The sequence below is a fragment of the Helicoverpa zea genome, chromosome 2, assembly GCF_022581195.2.
Source record: "Helicoverpa zea isolate HzStark_Cry1AcR chromosome 2, ilHelZeax1.1, whole genome shotgun sequence".
NCBI lineage: Eukaryota > Metazoa > Arthropoda > Insecta > Lepidoptera > Noctuidae > Helicoverpa > Helicoverpa zea.
This window is the reverse complement of record NC_061453.1, coordinates 293,139-317,586: the sequence shown is the minus strand read 5'-3', so window position 1 is coordinate 317,586 and position 24,448 is coordinate 293,139. Positions and strand designations below refer to the sequence as shown.

The window sequence follows — 24,448 nt, the reverse complement described above, 5'->3', positions numbered from 1 at the left end:
CAGCTGGGGTCACAGACGCACGAGGGACTGTTTTTGAGTTGGAATCTGTGGAGATACGCTGAGAATCCTCCATGCCCGCTTAGGATCTGGATGTGTGTCGGTGTAAGGACAGCTTCTTTAAGTCTTCTTTTTGCCGCAAGGACATTTGGAAAGAACACTTTTGTGACCGCTCCTGTGCTGCAGGATTCATATCGCGCTTGCCACATTCTGATACGATACGAGAACTTTGAAAATACAGCGGAGTACATTGTAATCCGCTGTATTTTCTGTCCTCCTTGGCCAGCTGGTCCGCTCTTTCATTCAATGGAGATCCCACGTGGGCCCTCAGCCAGAAGAATTTCACGTCTCTGCCCTCCTCTCTGATGTCTCGGACGCATCTCTTTATCTTTAGTGCCAGGTGATGTGTGACAGACGGACTCCTCAGCAGCTCAAGCGACGATCTGATGCGCTAAAGTTCGCAGAGCCTATGTTCAGACTCGCCAAGACACAACGGCCGTATTGTAGTTTAGAACTTTAAAGTAAAGGCACGAGATATAAAATTACAATATTTGTAGTCCCAATGGGTTACTGTGTTACAGTCGTTGAAGGGGTAACCCGTTCAAAACGTCTTACGACAAAAAAGTGTAACCCATTAAGAATGGGTTTTTTAATACACAGGTATCAAATCGAAAGGGTTTGAAAGAGGTTATCCATTGATAAGGGTTTTCGTAAAAAAGTGTAACAAATATGAAATTGGTTCTAAAACAACACTTTGTCAAAACCCTATCAAAAACCCTTTCAATGGGTAACCAAAATGGTCCCTGGTACAAACATACAGACAAACAGACAGAATTTTTTTTTTGGATTTGTGCTCCATTACTGTTTCTAAACCCCACCCAATTATTATTTGTTTAATATATTCAATGTACAGACACAGTTTTTTTACAGATTTATTATATGTATAGATTCCTACACGGTGTTCCTCTTTGGTTCCGTGTAGGAATATTTATTATTCTACATGAAACAACATGTCAACAAAAATCTTTGTTGACGCGTTGCTTGGTGACATTAGCTTGATTATATATTGTTTGTCAGAGCTAAATGCTGTTTGTCAGTGCAGCGAGGATGTTGTAGCTTGTTGTACACAAACGTAACGAGTTCGTGTCTATAGTGTGTGCCAACAAAGGCTTGTTGGTGATCTCCCTGATCATGGCAGTTTTCGTCATATGCACCATAGGCGCTGCGATACTACAGATAGTGGTCACCATAAACGGCAAGGAAGACGTCGAACCAGAGATAGAAGATCTTATCCGCATGGGAACTGTGACCGTCGGCGTGGCCCCGTACGACATCAACAGGTTCCTGCCGCAAGAGAAGCGCGTGCCGCCCAGCGCCGCCACCCCGCCTGACACCGACGGCATGGAGCGAACCACGCCGCATGTCTTGTCTATCCCCATTTTAAGAATAAACTCAAAAGAAACATTATTGCGGCTACCCACGATCATTCCTGGTCAGGGACTATCCTCAACTCTGAAAGCTTCTTCAAATATATAAATTATATATTGTAACTGTGAATACTGTAATGTTAATTGTTTCCGTCCGTTATCCCGATTACATTGTTATCCCGATGGCTACATAGTACACACAGCACAGCGAGACTGTCGTATGTGGCGTCTCGTCGGGCATCAGACAAATGAAACACAAGGTAAGCATAACATAAACATTTTATTTAAATATTTTCCATAAGTTTTGAATCGTCATATAATACAATGCAAACCAGACGTGTCCCCCGCCTGTCTTCACTCCAATATACATATAAACCGAAACTACATATATGCTTTTATACAAATGAACGCCTATTTATGGATTACTAAGGCATTTAACACTTTATACAATGTATCCGTGCAGAGGCTGCGCGAGCGCCGCTTCAGGCCGGTAGCTGTCCGGTGCCATCCCCACCACCTGACCGATCCACACGAAACACAACCCCGACGAAACTAAACAATGGACGAATCACAACTTGTTACCACTAATACTAATAGAAAATAAATTGACAACAAATATGAAAGCAATATAGAAATAATACATTAAATTACATCATTTTTATTAAATAATACAATTTATGTGTCGAATCAAAATACCATTGGTTTCTTTCTAACTATAATATAATTTAACATAAAATCCATTTCCGTAAGACATTGAGTATAAAGAATGAGGAAAAAAGAAAAATAATGGAACGTGTTTGTTTATCATATACAATATACAGTAACAGTAGCACGTGTCAGTGCGCCGGCGCTGCGGCCCACAGGCATAGAGTATCTAGCAGACGCTACCAAGCACTTTCTGCTTATAAGTAGTATGTATTACTTTTGTTATGAAATATGTTAGCCATATTCTTAAAGTAAACCACAAGCTATATATCCTTGTAAGTTTTATACCGCGACCAGCATGAGTGTACAAACATTACCATGATGTATACTGACAGCACAGTGATTAGGTTCCTCACACAGTGCGACACATGTTGTTGACTAATGCTTTACTCTATAGTAGGTATTGTAACGTGGGTGACGAATACTTCCATATAACATGATTTGATCAAGATCGCGGAATGATGTCGTGCCGCGCTAGATGCCGCTGCGCTCGTACGCCTCCTGCTCGCTCTCCACCATGGAAGGCTCGTACACGCCGCTCTGCAAACGTCAACCCATTCTCTTACTCAACTCTTATCTTAAAAACATTCACGTAGAGGTCACAACCATTCGTATGAGGTGTTATAGCGAACTACGTGTTTGATCAATCAGGGGCCCGATTGTCCTAAGTTAATAATGTCAAAATTGAATCGCAATATGATCGTAATAGCAGTTTTAACCATATCGGACATTCTGCTACTAATATTATTAATACTAATATTATGACGTCTGGCTCCGATTGCATGCTCTTTGATGCTCGCGCAGCCGATCGGCTCCGGTCTGTGTGAAAAGAAAAATGCGCGCCGATGCTCTCCGACCCGGGGCCCGATTCTCCTAAGTTAATAATGTCAAAATTGAATAGAAATCGAATCGTAGTATGAGCGCAAAAGCAGTTTTAACCATATCGGGCATTCTGCTACTAACATAAGAATAGACCAATCGTATTCCAACGACATTCGATTGGTTTGCGATTGGTCTGCTATTTGAGTGATTTTGGTCTATACGGTAGTTTGCTCTACAATCATATTGCAATTGTAAATCATTTGCAGACAAAATGATTCATTATTGAATGACAGAAAAGGATAAAAACGTTTATTTCAAAGAAAAAATAGCGGAATGCCACATACGCTTCAATCGTAATTGAGTCGGGATTGGATCTCAGTCGAATGTGAATCGTATGTCGCTTAAGTAAAATTAGGAGAATCGGGCCCCTGGCCATGTGATAAGAATGCCTTACGTTAGTGTCCGTTGGGCAGGCTTTCTGATTCCTAGCAGCATGTGACGACAAAAACACGTTACTATATTTGTTTGTAAACAGTAGGTACATGTTCACACATACATGAGCTGATTTCTATAATATGTGATATATTAACAAATTGAAACAACCGAGGGTAAAGGTTTTGTATAGGCATAGTTATGGCGAGGAAGGATATAAATTGGCAAAATATATGTAACATCTACTTTCTACGATGACCAAATAGTATAACTACAGTGAATTGCACCATTATTATTTAACTATGGATAGCAATAAACCGAGTGACTGTAAATTACAATTTTAAGTGTCAAAATTAATTAATTTGGGTTATATAATTACTAAGTGAGCGACTGACTTTAAGTGATGAAAAATCAACAGAATAGTATCTTACAAACATTAATTTGTGTTACTTAAAATACAAAATGAGCAGCTTCATAATATTTGAGCGACTTAATATTTGTTTGAGTGTCAACGTTACGTCCTGCATTTTTTTCAATATTTGGCAAATGTATTTTTTATACTGAGCGGCATTTTATCTTAAATTAAGTGTCTTGAATACAAAATGTGTGAAATAAATTACATTAGACACATTTCCTAGGATAACTATACATTTTGAGCGAGGGAAGGGGATTGAAGCGAAGATGGATGAATGGGATGGAAGCACAATGCCACATGCAGCAAGCATCGCTTTTGTCACGGCTCCGGCGCTGCGGGGCTCCGGCGGTCCCATGCGAGCTTAGGCTTAGCTAGAGCGCAGGCCGCCTCGCCCCTCCGCGCCTACGCGGTTTTGAATTGCACTCTAGGGTAGGGCAAACAAGACTACGTGGAGTCGGTTTTGCAGCGATTCGTTTTCAAAATTCTGCCATCTTAAAATATAATATCAGGAACCAATAATCATTAATAAAGCAGCTCACAAAACTTTGCTCAAAGTGAACTATTTAGTAGTACGTTATGTATAACCTCACTTAGAAAAATCGATTCTATCTTAATATTGAAGTTGCCCTCTCTGTATTTCCAGTCGCTCACTTAGAAATGTAGTCGTTCGGATAAAATTCTAATATATGAAATGCATTTATCACAATCCACTTTTTATAAGCTCGTTCTGGATTTTATTATTAATCAATATTCGTTGTTAGTTTAGCCACTCAAGCGTCCGAGGTGATAACAGTCACCAAAAAAATTCTTGCCTTAAGCGTTCATGGTGACTACAGTATCCGAACGACATCGTTCGGTTTAAACGTGTACAGCGCTATAGCCAGGTGGTATTAATATAGTTGATTGATACTAGATGGCGCGTTATTAAATTTGTCATCCGTGAGTTGTGATTTTTTCTGTGCAATGGCAACATTAAATTTATAAAAAAATATATTGAAGTGACAGTTCGTCGTTTTTGACAAGTGACTTTTTTGTGTGTGGAGCTCTTGACAAAAATGTGGTAAGTTTCTTGTTTTATACCTTATTTAGATTGTTATTTTATATCAAAATAAACGTGAAGAAATTTCCTTTACGAAATATGTATTATTACGACAATTTTAAAACGTTTACATAGTATAATTTAGGTGGAAAAGTTATACGATCACTACACGATCATCGTTTGATACTTTTCTATTGTTTACAGTGTATTCTAATTGGTTATTTTTGTTAAATAAATGCAAAATATACGAGAATCGTTCACTATTAGCACGTTAATGGCCATTTACAAACGAAATACATTGAGATGGGGTCTATAATGATTAAAATGTTAAGACGTTATTCATGATTTTAGTGTTGGTGAGCCGACTCCCCTTGGACTGATCTACTTACAACGTAAATAATGGTTTGTTCACACGGAGCGTTTTATGATCAATTTGGGAATGTTTTGTGGCTTTTGGCTTTGTTTATGTATCTACTTATAGGTGACGGCATGTTTATTTAGTTTTCGTTTTTCAATATCAAAGAATGAAAAATACCTAAAATTACAGTTTTACAGTGTATTTATTTTACTGTAATATCAATAACCGCTTTCTTTTTTTCTATTTAACATAATAAAAAATTATATGTAATAAAATTATACAAAAGTAAACATGTTTGCTCTATAAACATACCGAACAGTAATATGCGTGTTTCATTAAAACAACGTCGTCGTGTGAACACGCTATTAGCCGGGCGGCCATCTTGTCACATTTTTACGTCGCCCGAGGCCCAGTGACCGCTTGAGAAACACTTAACTTTGTTTATTTTTTCATGACAGAAAACTAATTACTTATATTAAGATATTGGTATCATTTTAAAGAGTATATCCTGTACTAATATAATAACAAAACATTGTTACCAGTAATCACTATATTTTTCTTATAAAACTCGGAATAAAAAAAAATTACGATATTTTTTTTGATATCCTCAACTTTATACTTTATTATCATCCTATAATATTAATTAAAGTAATTTACTTTTAATCAAATTAAATTTTACGTTCTTTTAGCTTTCCGTGAGTATTTTTTATTCGAATCTAGCTATTGTAGTTTTTCAGTAGTAATCGTTTTTGTTGAGAGAGTCTCGCTTGGTCGTAAACAAGCAATTGACATTTCATGCGCGGACAGGTGGGCCGAGAATCACTGCGCGGCTTGGACGCTTGAGTGGTTAGTTAATTTTTCGCTTACCTACTCAAATTCATACCGCTCAAGTTATTAATAGAGAATGTCATCATCAGCCGCAAAGCGTTTTTTTAATCGCTCGTTTTATAATTCCCCTTTAACTATAATGATAACCAGACCATAACCAGCCGTGGTTTTTCATTTGTACTTGCCGCTCAATGGCTAAATCATCGATTTGACTAGAGAATGATGGGAATGGATCAGGTATCTTTAAATTGGTCACTTGAAACAATGTCTACTGTAATGAATTTAGTAGTGAGTGCGAAGCTGCGGGTACCTCGTCGGGTTCGGGGTCCTGGATGGGGGACGGGGGAGGGGACTCCGAGTCGGACGGGGTGGGGGAGGGGGGAATCATCACCTCGATAGTCTCCGGCCGTGTCACCTCCGGCTCCTGTTTTTGTCAATGTATCAATGTATGCCAATGGGGCGGAGGGAGTTAAATGGTAGGACAAAGAATGAAGGAATAAATGAGGTGAAACAAAGATAGCGCTATAGTGAGCGACATACGTTTGGCAGCGGCGCGGGCACGAAGTAGTTGGTGGGCGCCAGCGGCGGCGGCGCGGGGCCCAGCACCTCGCCCGCCGGCGGCAGCGGCCGCGCGGCGCCGCCGGGGTTGAACACGTCCACGTACGACTTCTTTATGTCTGCAACACAACGACCTCCCTTCTATTATCCGATATAAGCCTCGTCAGTATGTACTACAGTGTACGAACTTGTTAGTCTCGTTGAATATAAATGTTATGGACCAAGTGATAAATTGGGCAGTATACATAATGCCCGGTCATTATGAATAATGCCCAATATGAGGGTGCAATTTGATAATAATTATTCAAACAATCAAATTGACCGGGCACTATACATATTGCCCGTGACCTTTTGGGCAAAGTAATACAAACATATTTAATTTCATTTTTTTATTGTTATAGACATTTCACTTAAAATAAACTAAATATAACACATCCCATATCAATTGACAGAGTATAGAAGTAGGCATGCAACATGCAGCAAGCATGGCTTCTGTCACGGCTCCGGCGCTGCGGGGCTCCGGCGGTCCCATGCGAGCTTATCGTCGCAGATGGTTTTCACGCTCACCACCGCAGCTTCGGCTTGCTGGCCGGCTCCCGGCCAGCCTCAGCCGCGGCGGCGAGCGCTTCAACTACCTGCGCCTCAGCTCGCAGGCCGCCTCGCCCCTCCGTGCCTACGCGGTTTTGAATTGCACTCTAGGGGTAGGGCAGACAAGACTACGTGGAGTCGGTTTTGCAGCGATTCGTTTTCGTCACTAAGTTCAGTTTTTAATACAATGTTTTGAATCCAAATTAAATTCTACCATAAAAAAACGAGCCAAGAAAAATGCGATCAAGAAAAACGAGGCCGAGTTAGTAAATTAGATGACAATTGTCCAATTAATAGTTTTGTGCCTAGACTTATAATTTCCCATTAAAATAGAACATATAATTTAAAACAATAATCATAAAATATGTAGCAAGTAACAGGATTTATTTATTAGAACAACTGCCACCCTCGCACCGCATAAAATATAGCTTTATTATCAAATTGCCCAACTGTCATGTAGCAATATAATAATGCCCGTGCAATGTGATAAATAATGAAGTTAAGATAGTTATTAATCACTTGGCCCGATAAAGCTAGACATTATTCATAATGCTCGGGCATTATAAATAATGCCCGAATTAATCACATGGTCCATAACATAAATAATACTCTAATGGCAATACTCACGTCGTCCTTTCTGCATTTTGAATATGTTAGAGACGGGCGCGGCGGGCGGTGCCCCGGGCGGCGCCGACAGCGGCGGCGACGTGCTCCTGCACAGACACACGGGTTAGCGCGTACACTCCCACTCAGACAGCAGCAGCCAGCAATGAAGCACAGATGTTACCTGAGCGCGGGCGGCAGCTGCGCGGCGGTGGGCGGCGGCGGCGGCGGCTCGCTGGCGTCGGCGTCGCCGTCCAGGTTGCGCCAGCGCTTGTGCTCCGCGTCCCACACGATCTACACACACCACGTCACTGCCACGTGCTGCACTACAGCACATCACTCACATCCACCATGTGTTCAATGTTAAATGTCATTAAAGATACATCAATAAGTATTGTTCAACTTGTCTCCGTTGTTGCGCTAAACCAGACGTAGACAGCAAACATAACGACAAACTACGTGTATCCGATCATGTGTAATAAAAGACTCAAAGTGCGCAATAAGTTTATTGAATAGATACATAGACATAAGATAGAAATATACCGAATTAATATGAATAAATACGATAACATAACATATATGCAGCCATAATATACAACATGTAACGTAATTAACGCACACCCTCAAACACTCCAATTAGAATATTATGTTATAATCATAATACATACACTGAATGTTTAATTTAACATGTATATGCATTGTTATTTACTAAATTAGTTATACCAATTCTAGGAGAACTTTTTGGTCATACTACTACGCACGCAAATATCGCGCCGCGCGCCGCTCGTCTCGACACAACATAACGAAACTACGGAAAAAGACACGAAGTCTTATTACTTTGAGTTACGGTCTATTTGAATTTGTTTTGACTGTACAGGGTTAATAATGACAATAATTTCCGTAATTTTAATTATTTTTGGGATAATAAAAAATTACCCATATTAAAAATGACATAAATCGATTCAGTAAACGATTCTGAACAAACTAATTTCAGGATGTGCGTTAATTAAGTTACATGTTGTATATATATGGAAAAATAACAGAATGCTGCCGATCTTGTGCAAATATCTGTCACATCACCATGTTGACATGGCAACAATCGCTCACCTTAAATAAGTCTTGGTTAGCGCTTCATCATATTAGTTGTGCATACTATAAATATATAAATGCAATAGAAATATACTAAACAAATAAGTGTTGAGTTCATAATAAATATCATACGAACTGAACTCTTGGGAAAACAACGATAAAATATTATATAAAAGGTAATAAAGTGAAATAATACATACATGTTACAAGTAGCACTTGAAAAATTTTTCGCGGTTTCTCTCTACTGTACAATTTGAGGATAAGGTTTAATTGAGTAATATATATGATTGTAGGTAATGAATGATCCAGATCTTTAATTTTACTTTACACATAAAATTATGATCATGAACAATCCTTAAATCCTATCAACTGTCGCTAAACAAACAAAACATTATACAGCAGTATCTAGCGGGGGAAAGTATTTTCAAATTGTAATCGATGAATCATGTTAAGATTCGGCAAATAGTATTGAGAGGTGTTGAGTCTACCGGCACTAGAGTAATACAGGGGCCCGATTCTCCTAAGTTAATAATGTCAAAATCGAGTAGAAATCGAATCGCAATATAATCGCAATAGCAGTTTTAACCATATCGGGCATTCTGCTACTAATAAAAGACCAATCGTATTCGATTGACATTTGATTGGTCTGCTATTTTGGTGATTTTGGTCCATACAGTAGTTTGCTGTACAATCATTTTGCAATCGTAAATCATTTGCAGACAAAATGATTCTTATTGAATGACAGAAAAGGATAAAAACGTTTATTTCAAAGAAAAAATAGCGGAATGCCACATACCCTTCAATCGTAATCGAGTCGGGATCGGATCTCAGTCGAATCGAGTCGAACGTGAATCGTATGACGCTTAAGTAAAATTAGGAGAATCGCGGCCCTGGAGCCACAATGGCTCGCCTAGAGTAGCGTGGGCATGTCAAGTCGCGGGCTGCGCAGGCGCAGTGCGGGCGGGGCGGACACACTCACGGTGGGGTTCTTGTCGTCGGGCAGGATCATCTGGTTGGGCGGGCGCAGCGACAGCTTGGTGAGGATGCCGCCCAGCCAGCCGCTGCCCTTGCCCTTGCCCTCCTCCTTCGGCTTGCCCTCCTGCTTCCTGGCGCCGCCCGACTCCTCGCGCTCCGCCGGCTGCTGCTGCATTCCAACAACGATAATAACAACTGAACATGCTCAATACTTTTACTTCACAACTTAACAGGTACATTTACATTACCTACATACAAATTGTGAACATTGTAAGTCATTATTTGGTGTGATATTTTTTTATGTCCTGACTTATTATCTACTTGTGACTATTAATTTACGATAAAGTTACTTGATGTGCAGTGATCGCCGTGGCTAGGGCTGCCATTTCGAATTTCGCCAAACCCGGATAAACATTAAAAATACCCGGACATTTGGCGTAAATCGCATTTTTTCCCCGAACGAGTACGATTTTTTTAAAACATACAATTTGTAATCCATTTACTATTAACATATACTTAAATTCAATGAGGCTTCGTTACATGAAAAGTGTCCGGGTTTCCCCGGACACTTCTTGAAACCCCGCCCGGACGGCAAATCCGGGGAAACCCGGTCGGATGGCAGCCCTAGCCGTGGCGGATTTGGTGCAGATTTGGAATTAGTGGATCACAATAATCAACAAAAGATGGTAAAGGTATGGATGGAATACAGTGGCCCGATTCTCCTAAGTTAATAATGTCAAAATCGAATAGCAATATGATCGCAATAGCAGTTTTAACCATATCGGTCATTCTGCTACTAATATAAGACCAATCGTATTCCAACGACATTCGATTGGTTTGCGATTGGTCTGCTATTTTGGTGATTTTGGTCTATACGGTAGTTTGCTCTACTATCATATTGCAATAGTTAATCATTTGCAGACAAAATGATTCATTATTGAATGACAGAAAAGGATAAAAACGTTTATTTCAAAGAAAAAATAGCGGAATGCCACATACGTTTCAATCGTAATCGAGTCGGGATTGGATCGCAGTCGAACGTGAATCTTATGTTGCTTAAGTAAAATAAGGAGAATTGGGCCCCAGTAGGTAAGATTTAGGGCACAAGAGTGATAGTTGTAGGTGTGCACTCACGTGGTTATCCTGCGGCGGCTCGTCGTAGTCCGCGTAGTAGGGCGCGCGCGGCTTGCTGGCGCCCGGCATCGTGATGGTGGGCGTCTCCTCCGCCCCGCCCTCCGCCCCGCCCGCCGCCCCGCCCGCCGCCCCGCCTCCCGCGCCGCCCTGCAGCACCACGCTAGTACGCACGCCCGACACACACCGCCGCATCTCAACCAAAATAATGAGAGTGACACCCTCACGTGGTCTAACCATTATGTATTCGCTTACGAATCAAAATGTTTTTGATCGTGTCGACATTATTTTGGCTCCTTGTACAAATTCAATTAAACTCAATGCGGATAGTGTTATGACCGGAAATGCGTGCAATAAACATAATATATATTACGTCAGCGGTGAATCGTGGTTTCAAAACTTTATTTCAAAGGTGACTTTCGCAAAAGATGTGATATTGAAGTTGAATGAACGATGTACCGCTGACTGTTCTCACACATAATATCGGTTTGCTCTAGAATTACAATACCATAACATTTTCAAATGTAAACAGATTTGAAGTGTCCATTAAAATTGGTTATTATGCCTAAATCTCATTAGTGGATATTATATAAGCCGAGTATCTGGCACAGGGGGCGGATCCGCAGTTAGTGGATGCCGCCGCGTGCGCACGAACGAGCGCAGTGTTAGCGTGTGTCGCGCCCCCAGAGTTCTCCTTCCCCTGGCGAGTTCCCCGACACGCGGCGAGTTCCCCGACACGCGGCGAGTTCCCCGACACGCGGCGAGTTCCCCGACACGCGGCGAGTTCCCCGACACGCGGCGAGTTCCCCGACACGCGGCGAGTTCCCCGACACGCGGCGAGTTCCCCGACACGCGGCGAATTCCCAGTCACGTGGCGAGTTCCCCGACACGCGGCGAGTTCCCCGACACGCGGCGAGTTCACCGTCACGTGGCGAGTTCCCCAGCGTGCTCGATGCTCGTTCGTGCGCACACGGCTTACTACGGGAACAAACAATGTCTTTGTTTCAGTTATATTAATGTATTACACGTATCTGCTGGACAGTACATGCCATAACAATGTTGAATGAATATAAATTATCGATCGCGCGTTAACAACTCACTATAAAACTATGAACACTTTCTTCTGAGCTTAGAATCAGCAAACACACACACACACACACAGACTGAAATTATAAAACGTTACAATGTTAACAGAAACAGACAAATGATAGTAACACATGTACACAGGCAGTGCGACGCGACAGTGGACGGCGATGCGAGGCACGTCACCGACTGCTGGGGACAGGGAAACCACAGGCTGACAGGCTCAACATTTAATTGCAGTAAATAATTGTCTACAACGACCGTGAATTATAATACTTTAAGATTATTCCAGCAATAACACAATACATCATAATAAACGATACATTTCAATATTCATAATTCAATAAATATTTTATAAATCATAAACAATAACGTGAGACGGATCAATAGTAATATTTTAATGGTTAACATAATTTAGATTTGGTATATTATAGAAACTTTAAAAGTTATAAAATAATAAAACGCGAGTGTAAGATCAGATCGATAAATATCACAGCTGAGTGTCGAGACGCCGCAGCCAGCGCTACATGTAGTCGACGGGCTCGTCGATGTCGTACGTCTTGGGCCCCGCCACGTAGTACTTGGCGTCCGGGTCGCGCGGCAGCGCGGGCCCCGGGGCCCCGGGCGCGGCGGGCGCGTCGATGGCGAAGGTGCGCGCCGGGCGCCGCGCCAGCAGCGCCTCGAAGCGGTCCAGGCTGCGCTCGATGCACGCGCGCAGCGCCCGCGGCGCCAGCGCCCCGCCCGGGCCCGCCGGCTCGTCGATGGGGTACGTGCCGCCGAACACCAGCGGCTTGAGCCCGCGCGCCGCCCGCCCCGAGCGCGCCCAGTGCTCCGCCGTCGCCGCGATCACGCGCCCGCCGGGGCCCGCGCGGCCGGGCCCGTCGCCCGCGTCGGGCTCGGCCAGTAGGCGGCGGCGCAGCGCGGGCGCAGAGGGCGCGAGCTCGTGCGGGGCGGGCGCGGGGGGCGGCGCGAGGCGCGGGCGGCGGGCAGGCTGCACACCCGCGCCACACAACTCGTTAGAACAGCGCGGACAGGGCGGCGGCCGCTCGGGTGAGGCGGTGTGGGAGACGCCTCGGTGGGCTCACGACGACTTTCAGCTTTCGATACTCGGCTTATATTATAATGATTGAAAAGATTGTGACTCTGAGAGATGTGACTGACTTGAGATGAATTGTTAAGATTTATGGTGAACACCACAAAATTAGTAAACAAAGACATCGTTTATTGCGAGTCAAATTTTACTTACGATAGTTGGTCGAAACAAACCAAAAAAATGAGAAGAAGGTACCTAACTGGATCCCCCAAATATGACTTTCAGGCAGTATTTACAAATTTATATTAGGCCTCCACTATAAGGTCCCGGGCGCCTCACCTCGGTGTAGTGGTAGTGGTCGGGCTGCCAGTAGGGGTCGGCGTACTGCTGCGCCGGCTCCTCGCGCCCCCAGTCCTCGTAGCCGGCGTAGTGCTGGGTGTCCTCGGGCGGCGGCGGGTGGTGCTGCGGCGCGGGCTCGGGCGGCTCGGCAAGCGGCGGCGGCTCGGCGGCCGCGTACTGCTGCGCCTGCCCGTGCGGCGGGTCCGCGCGTACCTGCTGCTCACTCCAGCCGAACTGCGGCTGCGGCTGCTGGTACACGTGCTGCGGACTGCTCTGCTGCGACGCCGCCTGCTCCTGCTCACACACACACGCACACTACTTAGTTCACAACACGCAGCACATGCGGGAGGAATACACATACCTACATATTTGTGTGGGGAAAGGATATATTAGTACTTGCGATATTGATGATATATGAAAAAAAATATCATATTGATTTATTGCTTTTTAGATGTTTTCATGCGTGTTTGTTCTTTCGGTTTTTATATGCAATAGAGTGAGTGGGTATTAGTGCGTGACGTACGGCTCGCTGCGCGACGTCGCTGAGCCAGTGGTGGCGCGGCGAGGCGGGGCCGCTGTCCGCCTCCTCCGCGCCCTCCGCGCCCAGCGCCGGGTCGTGGTACTTCAGCCTGCCGACATCAAATAACTCTATAGCAATTCCTTCAAATAACCTGCTAATTATTAACATACTTTTACATTATTTTCTATTTGCCAGGAAGAAATGACCCAATTCATCAAACGATACATTTCCCTCTGTCACCAACCGCACGTTTCACCCGCAGAGGCCTAGCCTAGCGCGGGGGTAGGCGGCGGGCTGGCGGGCTCGGCGCGGGCAAGTACCTGTCGGCGAGCGTGGCGAGCTGCGCCAGCAGCGCGGGGGGGTAGGCGGCGGGCTGGCGGGCTCGGCGCGGGCACGTACCTGTCGGCGAGCGTGGCGAGCTGCGCCAGCAGCGCGGGGGGGTAGGCGGCGGGCTGGCGGGCTCGGCGCGGGCACGTACCTGTCGGCGAGCGTGGCGAGCTGCGCCAGCAGCGCAAGGGGGTAGGCGGCGGGCTGGCGGGCTCGGCGCGGGCACGTACCTGTCGGCGAGCGTGGCGAGCTGCGCCAGCAGCGCGGGGGGGTAGGCGGCGGGCTGGCGGGCTCGGCGCGGGCACGTACCTGTCGGCGAGCGTGGCGAGCTGCGCCAGCAGCGCGGGGGGGTAGGCGGCGGGCTGGCGGGCTCGGCGCGGGCACGTACCTGTCGGCGAGCGAGGCGAGCTGCGCCAGCAGCGCGGGGGGGTAGGCGGCGGGCTGGCGAGCTCGGCGCGGGCACGTACCTGTCGGCGAGCGTGGCGAGCTGCGCCAGCAGCGCGGGGGGGTAGGCGGCGGGCTGGCGGGCTCGGCGCGGGCACGTACCTGTCGGCGAGCGTGGCGAGCTGCGCCAGCAGCGCGGGGGGGTAGGCGGCGGGCTGGCGGGCTCGGCGCGGGCACGTACCTGTCGGCGAGCGTGGCGAGCTGCGCCAGCAGCGCGGGGGGGTAGGCGGCGGGCTGGCGGGCTCGGCGCGGGCACGTACCTGTCGGCGAGCGTGGCGAGCTGCGCCAGCAGCGCGGGGGGGTAGGCGGCGGGCTGGCGGGCGACGGCGCGGCCGCATGCCTCGACGTACGCCAGCGCCCGCTCGTACTGCCCGCAGTCCAGCAGCCGGCACGACAGTAACAGCTTGTACGGCTGTCGGGGGACATCTCATATTAATATATGACCGATCATCATTAACAATCCAGATCATGCGTCGGGCGCTTCGCAAGAGAGCTCCTCACCTGTAGTTCAGTGATAACAAAGTCGTCTTGGTTGAGCGAGAGCGCGTACTCGTAGACCTCGGTGGCGAACAGCGCCTTGTTGTGCGCGAGCTGGTCGAGCGTGGCGGCGCGGGGGTCGGCCAGCAGCAGCGCCAGGCGCGGCGCGGCGGCGCCCGGCCCCCACAGCGGCGCCAGCGGGTGCCGCGCCAGCTGCACGCCGGCCGACACGTAGCACACCTGCGCGCTGTACAGCAGGCCGCGCGAGGCCAGGCTGTCGCCGAGCTGGGCGAGCGTGCGGCGGTCGTGGTCGGCGCGCGCGGAGGGGTTGGCCAGCAGCACGGCGGCGTGCGGGCGCCAGTCGGCCCAGCGCTCGTCGGCCAGCGCGGTGGCGGCGGGCGGCGGCGCGGCCTGCAGCGCGGCGTACAGCGTGTGCAGCGGGTCCGTGCGCGGCAGCGCGTGCAGGAAGCGCGCCGCCACGTGCGCGCGCACGCGGCGGGCGGCGTGCCACGACAGCTGCAGCGCGTGCCCCCACAGCCCGGTGCTCATCGCCCACTCTGCGGACAGCGGAGCGCGTTAGAGCCGCCCGGCCGTGTCGGCGGCGTCGCCTGCCCCCGCCGGCACCTACCGATGGCTTCCTGCCTGTTGCCGTATATGAGCAGTTCGCGCAGACGGTCCAGTGCGGCGCGCTCGTCCACCGCCGCCTGCCCGGGAGAACTCGACCACTCCTGGTCTGAAACGAATCAAACATAATCATCATCATACCGGTTCGTCGTGCTCCAGTCGTCGGCCGTAATGCACTTACTCAGGTTTTCTGACATGGATAAAGATGGCTGGTCGGGAGAAGAGCTCCGCAGCTCCTCTTCGCGTCCATCGCGGCCCTCGCCCGACATGGAAGAACCTCGTCTACTCTCTACGACAACACACGCATCAGTTTTATCGTCTTGTTACAGAATAACGTATCAACAATTTGTATATAAATATACGTACCATTTCGAGACTTCGCAGCGGGCACTTTGTACTCGTATTCTGTCGCGTTCTTCATGAGGAGCTCGGCTATGTCGGTGCCCACCACCACCTGTAACGATCGTTGAACAATGATTCATATAGGTATTACACAAAACATTAGATGAGACGTATGTAAGTCGTTACCCCGTTCTGCCTGAGCATGAGCGCCAGCAGGCTCCACAGCAGCACGTAGCCGGTGACGTCACGCGCGCCTTCCTTCTCGGCGCTGCGCACGCGCAGCTCGCAGTAGTCGATGACGCTCTTCTTGTGCGTCACACCTGGGACATGCGCAAGGGTATAGTGACGCGGGCGGCACAGCGCGGCAAGCGCGGGACTGGAGGCGGCGTACCTTTGAGCAGCGGGCCGGGGAAGGCGGCCAGCTCGGCGGCGGCGGGCAGGTGGCGCAGCGCGGCGGCCAGCGACAGCACGTGCACGGTGGCGGGCGCGCCGTCCACGGGGTAGGCCGCGCGCACCACCACCACGTCGCGCACGCCCACGCTGCCCTGCGACACACCAGCGTCAGCACGTGCACAGGCAGGCTCGCGCCCGTCCGCGCCGTGTCATACCTTGATGTGCGCGGTGGAGTAGCGGAACGGCGTCATCCTCTCCGAGCGCACCGTCGACTCCTCCAGGTGCAGGTTGAGCGACATGTCCGTGGTCAGCTCCCTGCGCACGCGCACACATCGACACCGGTACAGTGAGACAACAATTTAATACACGAGTACAGTCAAAATAAGCTTAACTAAATAATATACAGAGCCTCTTGTGAAATATTAGTAAGTCATGAAATGTGCTAGTGATGATGATGAATGAACGATGTTATTGCAATGATGTCAATGGGAGGCGAGCATTCTGTGCTCGAGTAGCACGTGCTCTACGCGAAACTATAAGTCGTACACGTCGCTAGTGACGTGACAGAAGGTTCACGTGGCTCGCAAGGTGTCCGGGGTGTAGCTACACAGTACCTGTCGGAGAGGTCTGCGCGCAGGTCGGGCGCGTCGCGCAGCTCGCGCGGCCGGAAGCAGTACCTGCGCACACGCACGTCTCACACACCGCAGCTACATTACACTGGCTCTGTTCTGTACTTATCCTACACCATGCTCATTACGAGCCGATATGACGTTTAAACAAATTAGTGTACATCGAAGTAAATCAGAACTCGAAAATATACCTATTTTTATTTGTATTACTTGTATGAAACTATTCTTCTAGTAATAATAGAAAAATAGTTTCATACATACAAGTACATGTTACAAGAGCGTCGCGCTACCGACGAGTAGTCATTTACACAGACGTGCTTATCAGCGGCAATCGGCGCCGCAATCCTAATGTGCAGCGAATTAATGAAGTTATGATTCGCCACGCGTTCATGACCCTCGCTAGTAGTGAGTGAGAGCGTCTTTACCGCTTCATATCGACAAGGAAAATGCTCAGCCAAGTGCGAATGACTTGCGTCCTCTTGGTTTGCGATATATGAGAGTATTAACATGTGACCGGTGTTTAATATGTCAGCTTTGTACATGCATGAGTATGATGTTCAGGAAATATGTCGGGTGAGGTGCGCGGGACTCACGTGTCGTTGCCCTTGAGGCCGGCGGCGGAGGAGCGGCCCGAGTGCACGCTGGCGCGGTCCTCGCGCCGCGCCTCGTAGCCCGCGCCCAGCTCCGAGCCGAACGCTGTCGCACCACACATGTACGTATGTATATATACAACATGTAACGTAATTAACGCACACCCTCAAACACCCCAATTAGAATATTATGTTATAATCATAATACATACACTGAATGTTTAATTTAACATGTATATGCATTGTTATTTACTAAATTAGTTATACCAATTCTAGGAGAACTTTTTGGTCATACTACTACGCACGCAAATATCGCGCCGCGCGCCGCTCGTCTCGACACAACATAACGAAACTACGGAAAAAGACACGAAGTCTTATTACTTTGAGTTACGGTCTATTTGAATTTGTTTTGACTGTACAGGGTTAATATGACAATAATTTCCGTAGTTTTAATTATTTTTGGGATAAAAAATTACCTATATTAAAAATGATATAAATCGATTCAGTAAACGATTCTGAACAAACTAATTTCAGGATGTGCGTTAATTAAGTTACATTTTGTATATATATTATAACAAGAAGAAAATGTAAGAGGTTGTGGTGGCCTAGTGTGTAAACAACCAACCTCTCAAGTATGAGGGCGCGGGTTCAAATCCAGGTTCCAGGTTTTTAAGTTTGTATATACTTTCTGAGTATATCTTAGACACCAATGACTGTGTTTCGGATGGCACGTTAAACTGTAGGTCCCAGATGTCATTGAACATCCTTGGCAATCGTTACGGGTAGTCTGACACCAGTCTAACCAATGGTTATTGGGTTGCCCGGGTTACTGGCTTTAAGAGGTCAGGTAAGCAGTCGCTCCTTGTAAAGCAGGTTAGACTGGAAGCCGAGCAACACGACAACATAGTTGGGAAAACGCTCGGTAGATGATGGATTTAAGTAGTAAATATGATTATAATGGTAGTGGTACCGTCGTAGGGCGCCGAGGGCGGCGCGGGCGGCGCGTGGCCCGCCAGCAGCTGCTTGTACACCAGCATGTAGGCGGCGGGGTCGCGCAGGCGCAGCTGCTCGTAGTACGCGTACTGCTGCCGCTGCGCCAGGTACGGGTCCGCGTACGCGCCGTACTCTACACATAAATGTTAACGCGTACCGTGATGTTTCTCTACTTGTCATTCACGACACAAGGGATGATTTAAATTAGGTCGGGCCGTGTCCGGGGCGTGCCGTGTACGTGCCTCGTACGGGGCACGGATGTGAAACGTTACATACATTTTGTATGAAGCAGTTTATATTACACAGTGCATGATCCGTGGCCCGTCTGGGCCACAAACGACGCTCGTCTTTAGAATTTCGTAAAAGTCCTGACACGGCCCGGCCTGATATATATCATCCGTAAAGGGAACAAATCGGAGAGTGGGTCGTTACCGTCGTAGAAGGGGTCGGCGGTTCGGCGCGCGCGGCGGTCGGCGCGGCGGCGCGCGTCGGCCGCGTCGTCGTCCGTGGCCTCGCGCGAGTCGGCCCGCGGCGGCGACGAGAACTCGCCTGCACACACTACGCGTCAGTCCGTCTGCCGAGCGCGCAGCTCGCACACACAACACTATCACACATTATAATAACAGCGCACACTAGCTGATTTTCCCGCATAGCTTTTCATAGGGTATTGTGGCGCGAAGCACAGAAATTATCACTATCAATTCAAAAGATAGGTTGTTTGCTACATATGTCGTACCTAACTGAACGATACGCGATAAAATCCACTAGTGTGAAGACGCTCTTAATCTATCTACGTAATATTATATGAGATGACTTATGCTAAGTCATGACCGCGGCCTAACATAAACACATTCTGTAATATTAGACGTGTTCAAAGGCACATACATGGGAATCATCATTTTCAGATGAATAGTGGAACAGGACATTATTTTGATTGAAATGGAACTTTATCTGAACGGATTGACGAGAGATAAGCACGCAACGCGTACTCGATAGATATCATGTATCTCACAGAGATACATGTGAACAATTCATAATGCAACGTATTATGGACAAGACAACTCCTAGTGAATCAATAATAGCGCATGTAGTCTGTTATTGTGTAAATAATGTTGTATGTAAGCAAATATTTCCAAACCATCTCAATGGCAAAGCGCAGCAATGTTATTGTTTTAATATTGAATGCTCGAGCGGCACCCTGCGCCGTCTGTGTCGGCCCTAACATCTGTGGGGGTACACATGGCTGGCTGCTCTTACTTTAATCCATACAATTTATTGATTTTGAAATGCTTTAATATATTTTGTTGCTTATGCCATTATGTTTTCTGAACCAAATTAGTTCTCAGTGAAGTACTTTGTATGAAGCGATGCAAACGTGTTATAAACAGTTCCATCAAACATGTGGCATGCATGGTATGTTATAGCGCACTATGTTGAAATAACTTAATGCATGGCGCAGCGCAGACCACGCTCAAGTGAGTTCAACTAGCGCGCTGTGCGACATTCAGCGCACGGCACGAGCCGCGTGCGTCATTTGTACCTTGTTTCATACAACTATCATTAGCTTTTGCATCGCTCGAGAATGTCACAACTGCAACATAAATATAAGAGACCATCATCAATCAGTAATAGCAGTGTTGCTAGCTTAAATACACTCTCACAAAGAAACTCACTGTTTGTTTTTAGAATTTGAGAGCTCGTTCTATATTCGTAGTACACAGTTTAAATAAAGAAGACAAGACGAAGAAGCACCTCGTGGTGGCACATCGGAAGGAGCGGACTGACCTCTGCGCGAGTCGCGGGCGCGCTGGCCGGCGTGGGTGCGCGCGACGTCGATGTCGCGGTAGGCGCGCTCGTAGCGCTCGCGCGGGCGCCGCGCCGAGCGCTCCGCCTCGTGGCGCCGCTCGCGCTCCAGCGTGTGGTACCGCTTGCTGCGGTCCCGCTCCGAGCCGTACCTTCGCTCTTTGTCGTCCGCACGCGGCGGTTTCGACGATGTGTACGAACCTTCACGGTGCCGCCTAAAAAGTTAACATTAGTTTACAAGAGCAGAAGAGTAATGAGGGATAATATGACATGCGAGATGTGAACGCGATCACCTTCGATCTCTGTCGCGGTCGCTGTAGTAGTCGGTGTCCTCGGTCTCGTAGCGGTGGTGGCGGGCGGCGCGGCGGGCGCGGCGGGCGTCGGGGCTGTCGTCGCGGCGCTCGCGGCCGTCGCGGCGCTCCTTGTCTGCGCGCCGGTCTTCCCTGACAGATCGTCTGTCAGCCTCGTACTTCCGGTCCCCGCGGGAATACCTACCGTCTTCGCGGTCTCTGTCTCGCTCCCTATCGCGGTCCCTGTCGCGCTTTTGGTCTCTGTCTCTAGTCGATTTATGCTTATCCCTCCTCGGTGATGATTTGAACGCTCTATCTCGTTCAGAATCCTCTCCTGAGCTATTAACTCTATTCAGAGACTGCCGCCTCGAACTTGTGGTCGGATGGTCGATAGAATCAGATAAGTCCGTCTTACGGTCCGTAGGGATGTCCGTAAGCGTAATGTCGGCGCCATCCAACACCTGTTCACGTGAGTAAGTGAGTTCCGTTGATGAAATGATACTAAGGTCTTGCAGATTTTCACCCTCCATGGTGACTTCTCTCTGCTGCTCATCTGGTGGAGCGTTGAAGTCGGGCGATGTGTCATTGCTGGACTCTCTGGCACCGATAATGTTTCTCGAGGGATTTCTCGCACTCTGTTCAGTGTAATCAGAACCATCCACATTCTGCTCTCTGACATCAGGTGGCCCCGAATCACTTGGCATAGAAAAGTCATGGTCCAATCCAGTGACCACGCGATGCTCGTTCGCGGCGTAGTTAGATCCCTGGTATTGCGAGTACTCGTCGTTGCTGGGCTCGCCCGGCACCATCCTGTCGAGGCCGACGGGGCGCCTCTCCGCGCCGCGTGTAGGCGCTGGCTGCGTGTAATTGTCTGGGGTTTGTTGCCCGTCGGCCTGGCGGTACGGCCGAGCGCCACTATCGGTCGGTTGTCCGTCAATATGGCGATCTAGATAATTATCGGCAGACTGATTGTATGCATTCTCAGCTTCAGTCTGTTGTCCAGGCACCATTCTAGCCAACCCCGGTGGCGGTTCGTCGCCAGAAATATTCAAGTTCTGATTATATTCAGACTCCTGCTGGCCTACTACCATCCGGCGCAAGCCAAGCAGTGGTGCACTTCTGCTAAAATCTGTATTTTCACCATAGTCACTGCTTGACAAATGAGCAGTTTGAAGATATTCATTTCTATCGTTTCTAGGTGCTACTTCCATATTATCGGGTACTTGTTGCGAGACAGCCATTGGTCTGAAGGCCGATACTTGGAGCTGGTCTGGTCGTTCTGAATTATCTGGAGTAGTTTCCAAGTTTGCCTCAAACCCCAGAGGCACTCTATTACTCTGAGAAACTTTGCTAACAACAGCTGGCGACGTCAAATTCGCACTAGACATCGGAGGTGGAAATGCCTGAACTGTTGTAGCACTTGTCGAAACTTTAGCTATAGTTTTGTGCGAGAATGGTCCTGCATTCATTTTGAAAGGATTCTGGTTGGTAGCTGCTGGAGGGATATTGGGGGGTGGAATAGCTGATGAGGAGGGCGGAGCCGAAAGCGTGGCAGATGACGAAGTAGTCGGCAAAGGCGCTGATGAAACGGGTGGAAGTGGCATAGTCGTGGATATTGGTGGAGCAACTACAGATGGAACCGGTGCTGGACAGTTAGGTGGAGACAATACAGGTGGTGCTTGTGTTACTGGCACATGTTCTTGACTGGTTTTGGGCACCACCTCATTCATTGGATGTAATTTGTCGTTTGAAGGGTTTTCATGATTATTCAAACTCATATCCTGCATAGGAGCAGAAAGTTCCTCATGAATTTCCTGCAAGCTGTTTGTTTGTGTACTGTCAACTAAGGTTGGTTCTTCTGAAGGCCTTGACCATTCACTGTTCTGAGAATAGCCTTCGTCTAACCCAGCTTGTGAATAATTAAAGTTTGAATTATCTGTGTTTAACCCTGGGCTACCCTTACTCGAGTTCCTGGACTGATTTTCACTTCTATAAGTTCCTTCAGATTGTGTATGAGGGCCATCACTAGATTCCTGAGACATTTGTGATTCAATGGACCACTGCGGTGTTAAATTGTCTAAATGGAAGCGTTTACCTAAAGCCAAATTAGGAAGTCGTTCCTTGACCACTTCTCTGTCATTTAAAGTGCGAACTTCCTCTGCTGTTAGCGCCAAAGCATTACTGGTGCTCACTGGCATGTTGTTGTCAGGAACTGCATTATTTTCTGCTGCTGGCTTTGGCTGTGCTGGTGTAGGAGGTTCTTTATTTTCATTCATGTGAGGCACAGTGGGAGTTTCTTTTGGTTCTTTCTTGTCATCCATGGACCAATTCCAACTATCTGTTGAAGCAAAACTCTCTGCTATTACATTAGCATTATTGAAGACCTGTTGCTGAGGGGCACTAGGCTGCTGAACAGCATTCTGGGATGCCTTTTGAGCTTGTTTAGCTGACTCTTCCCAGCCCCAATCCCAGTTGTCCTCCCAGCCGTCAGCATTGGCTTTGTTTTGTTGGAAGTTTGATTGCTGTGCTCCTTGGTTTTGATAATAGTTTTGTTGGTAACTTTGTTGCTGAGTACTATTAAAGTCTTGGTTGGTATAAGTCTGATTAAATTGATTAGGATTTGGTTGTTGATAGAATTGGTTAGCATTGGCGGGATAGTCCTGTTGCTGATACACCTGACCATACTGCTGGTTGTACTGGGGCTGCTGCTGCGGCGGCATCTGCCAGAACTGCTGCGGTGGAACACTCCCAGTTGTTCCTCCTTGGAAATTTGAGTACATGTTCTGTTGGTTCCCAAATGGCTGAAATGGCAAGAATATAATGTTTGAAATACTTTTAGTCAATAATGTCCGATCAACACTTGTTGTCATTGTGTAATACACATAGTGTAAAGTGAGCATATTGTTAGTACCAGCCAGTAACAGGATTGGTCAAGCATGTTAATTGCAATTCTTTATTGCCTACTATTTAAATTGATTAATTATACTAGAACAAGTACAAAATTGATTTGAAATAAATAAAACCAAGCAAATTTATAAAAAAGAAGGGAATAAATATGGATAATCCACAAGTAAATGTTTATGTATCAATCAGATGACGAGTGGACACATCGGTGCAGTTGGTCCACGTCATTGTTTACGTCTGAGTGGATATAACCTGGTCGGCGCTCACCTGTGCCTGGGGTGCGGCGTAGGCCTGCCGCTCCGAGCCCGGCGGCGGCGCCGCGCCGCCCTGCGCCCGCTTCATCCAAGACATGCCGCACGGTGCTACCGCTTACATAACATTCACGAGGGCTCCGCTCACATATGCTACGGCAGCGACCGACAGCCCCGTCACTATCATGGAATCAACTGATACAAGAAACACTTTCACTATCGCACCAGATGTTGTCACTACATCCAACTTGAAACACTATGTTACTTTTACATGAGCCGAGATGAATACGTCGTCAAAGAGTAGCTGCGTCTATCATGAAATTTATTTTATAAATATTTTATAAAGAATTTGTTGACAGCAGCCCATCGATCGAAGGTGCCCCGTTGGCAGTGTCGCCATCCTAAATTTTATTTTCTCCTACTTGTAATCGCTCAGGGT

The 24,448-nt window shown here is 47.5% G+C and overlaps 1 protein-coding gene across 7 annotated transcripts; it reads right to left on the bottom strand.

Annotated features, from left to right (window-relative positions):
- Window positions 1–1,685: 1,685 nt before the first annotated feature.
- Window positions 1,686–24,438, bottom strand: LOC124643111 (YLP motif-containing protein 1). Of its 7 annotated transcripts, none has more exons than XM_047181978.1 (23): window positions 24,026–24,433; window positions 20,858–23,655; window positions 20,547–20,779; window positions 19,194–19,310; window positions 18,739–18,894; window positions 17,772–17,874; window positions 17,164–17,226; window positions 16,765–16,864; window positions 16,548–16,701; window positions 16,343–16,476; window positions 16,181–16,268; window positions 15,996–16,103; window positions 15,819–15,923; window positions 15,215–15,747; window positions 14,974–15,125; window positions 13,946–14,051; window positions 13,423–13,716; window positions 10,971–11,117; window positions 9,841–10,002; window positions 7,957–8,066; window positions 7,797–7,882; window positions 6,564–6,700; window positions 1,686–2,669 (listed from the first exon to the last, which is right to left on the bottom strand). In XM_047181978.1, exons 1-23 carry the CDS (start codon window positions 24,107–24,109, stop codon window positions 2,604–2,606), a joined length of 6,036 nt encoding a protein of 2,011 aa, XP_047037934.1. In that variant the 5' UTR covers window positions 24,110–24,433; the 3' UTR covers window positions 1,686–2,603. The 7 variants fall into 7 exon arrangements, with proteins under 7 accessions (XP_047037934.1, XP_047037925.1, XP_047037943.1 ...); XM_047181969.1 differs by having other exon boundaries at window positions 9,841–10,005; window positions 24,026–24,431; XM_047181987.1 differs by lacking the exon at window positions 17,164–17,226 and having other exon boundaries at window positions 9,841–10,005; window positions 24,026–24,431.
- Window positions 24,439–24,448: the final 10 nt, after the last annotated feature.

What these genes read in the sequence shown, in the direction of transcription:
- LOC124643111 (XM_047181969.1), bottom strand. Translation starts at nt 24,109, where the DNA reads ATGTCTTGGATGAAGCGGGCGCAGGGCGGCGCGGCGCCGCCGCCGGGC. An exon ending in ATCCATGTCAGAAAACCTGA is followed by an intron (nt 15,924 to 15,995) that starts GTAAGTGCATTA and finishes GATTCGTTTCAG; the next exon opens with ACCAGGAGTGGTCGAGTTCT. An exon ending in GCGACGTCGCGCAGCGAGCC is followed by an intron (nt 13,717 to 13,945) that starts GTACGTCACGCA and finishes GTGTGTGAGCAG; the next exon opens with GAGCAGGCGGCGTCGCAGCA.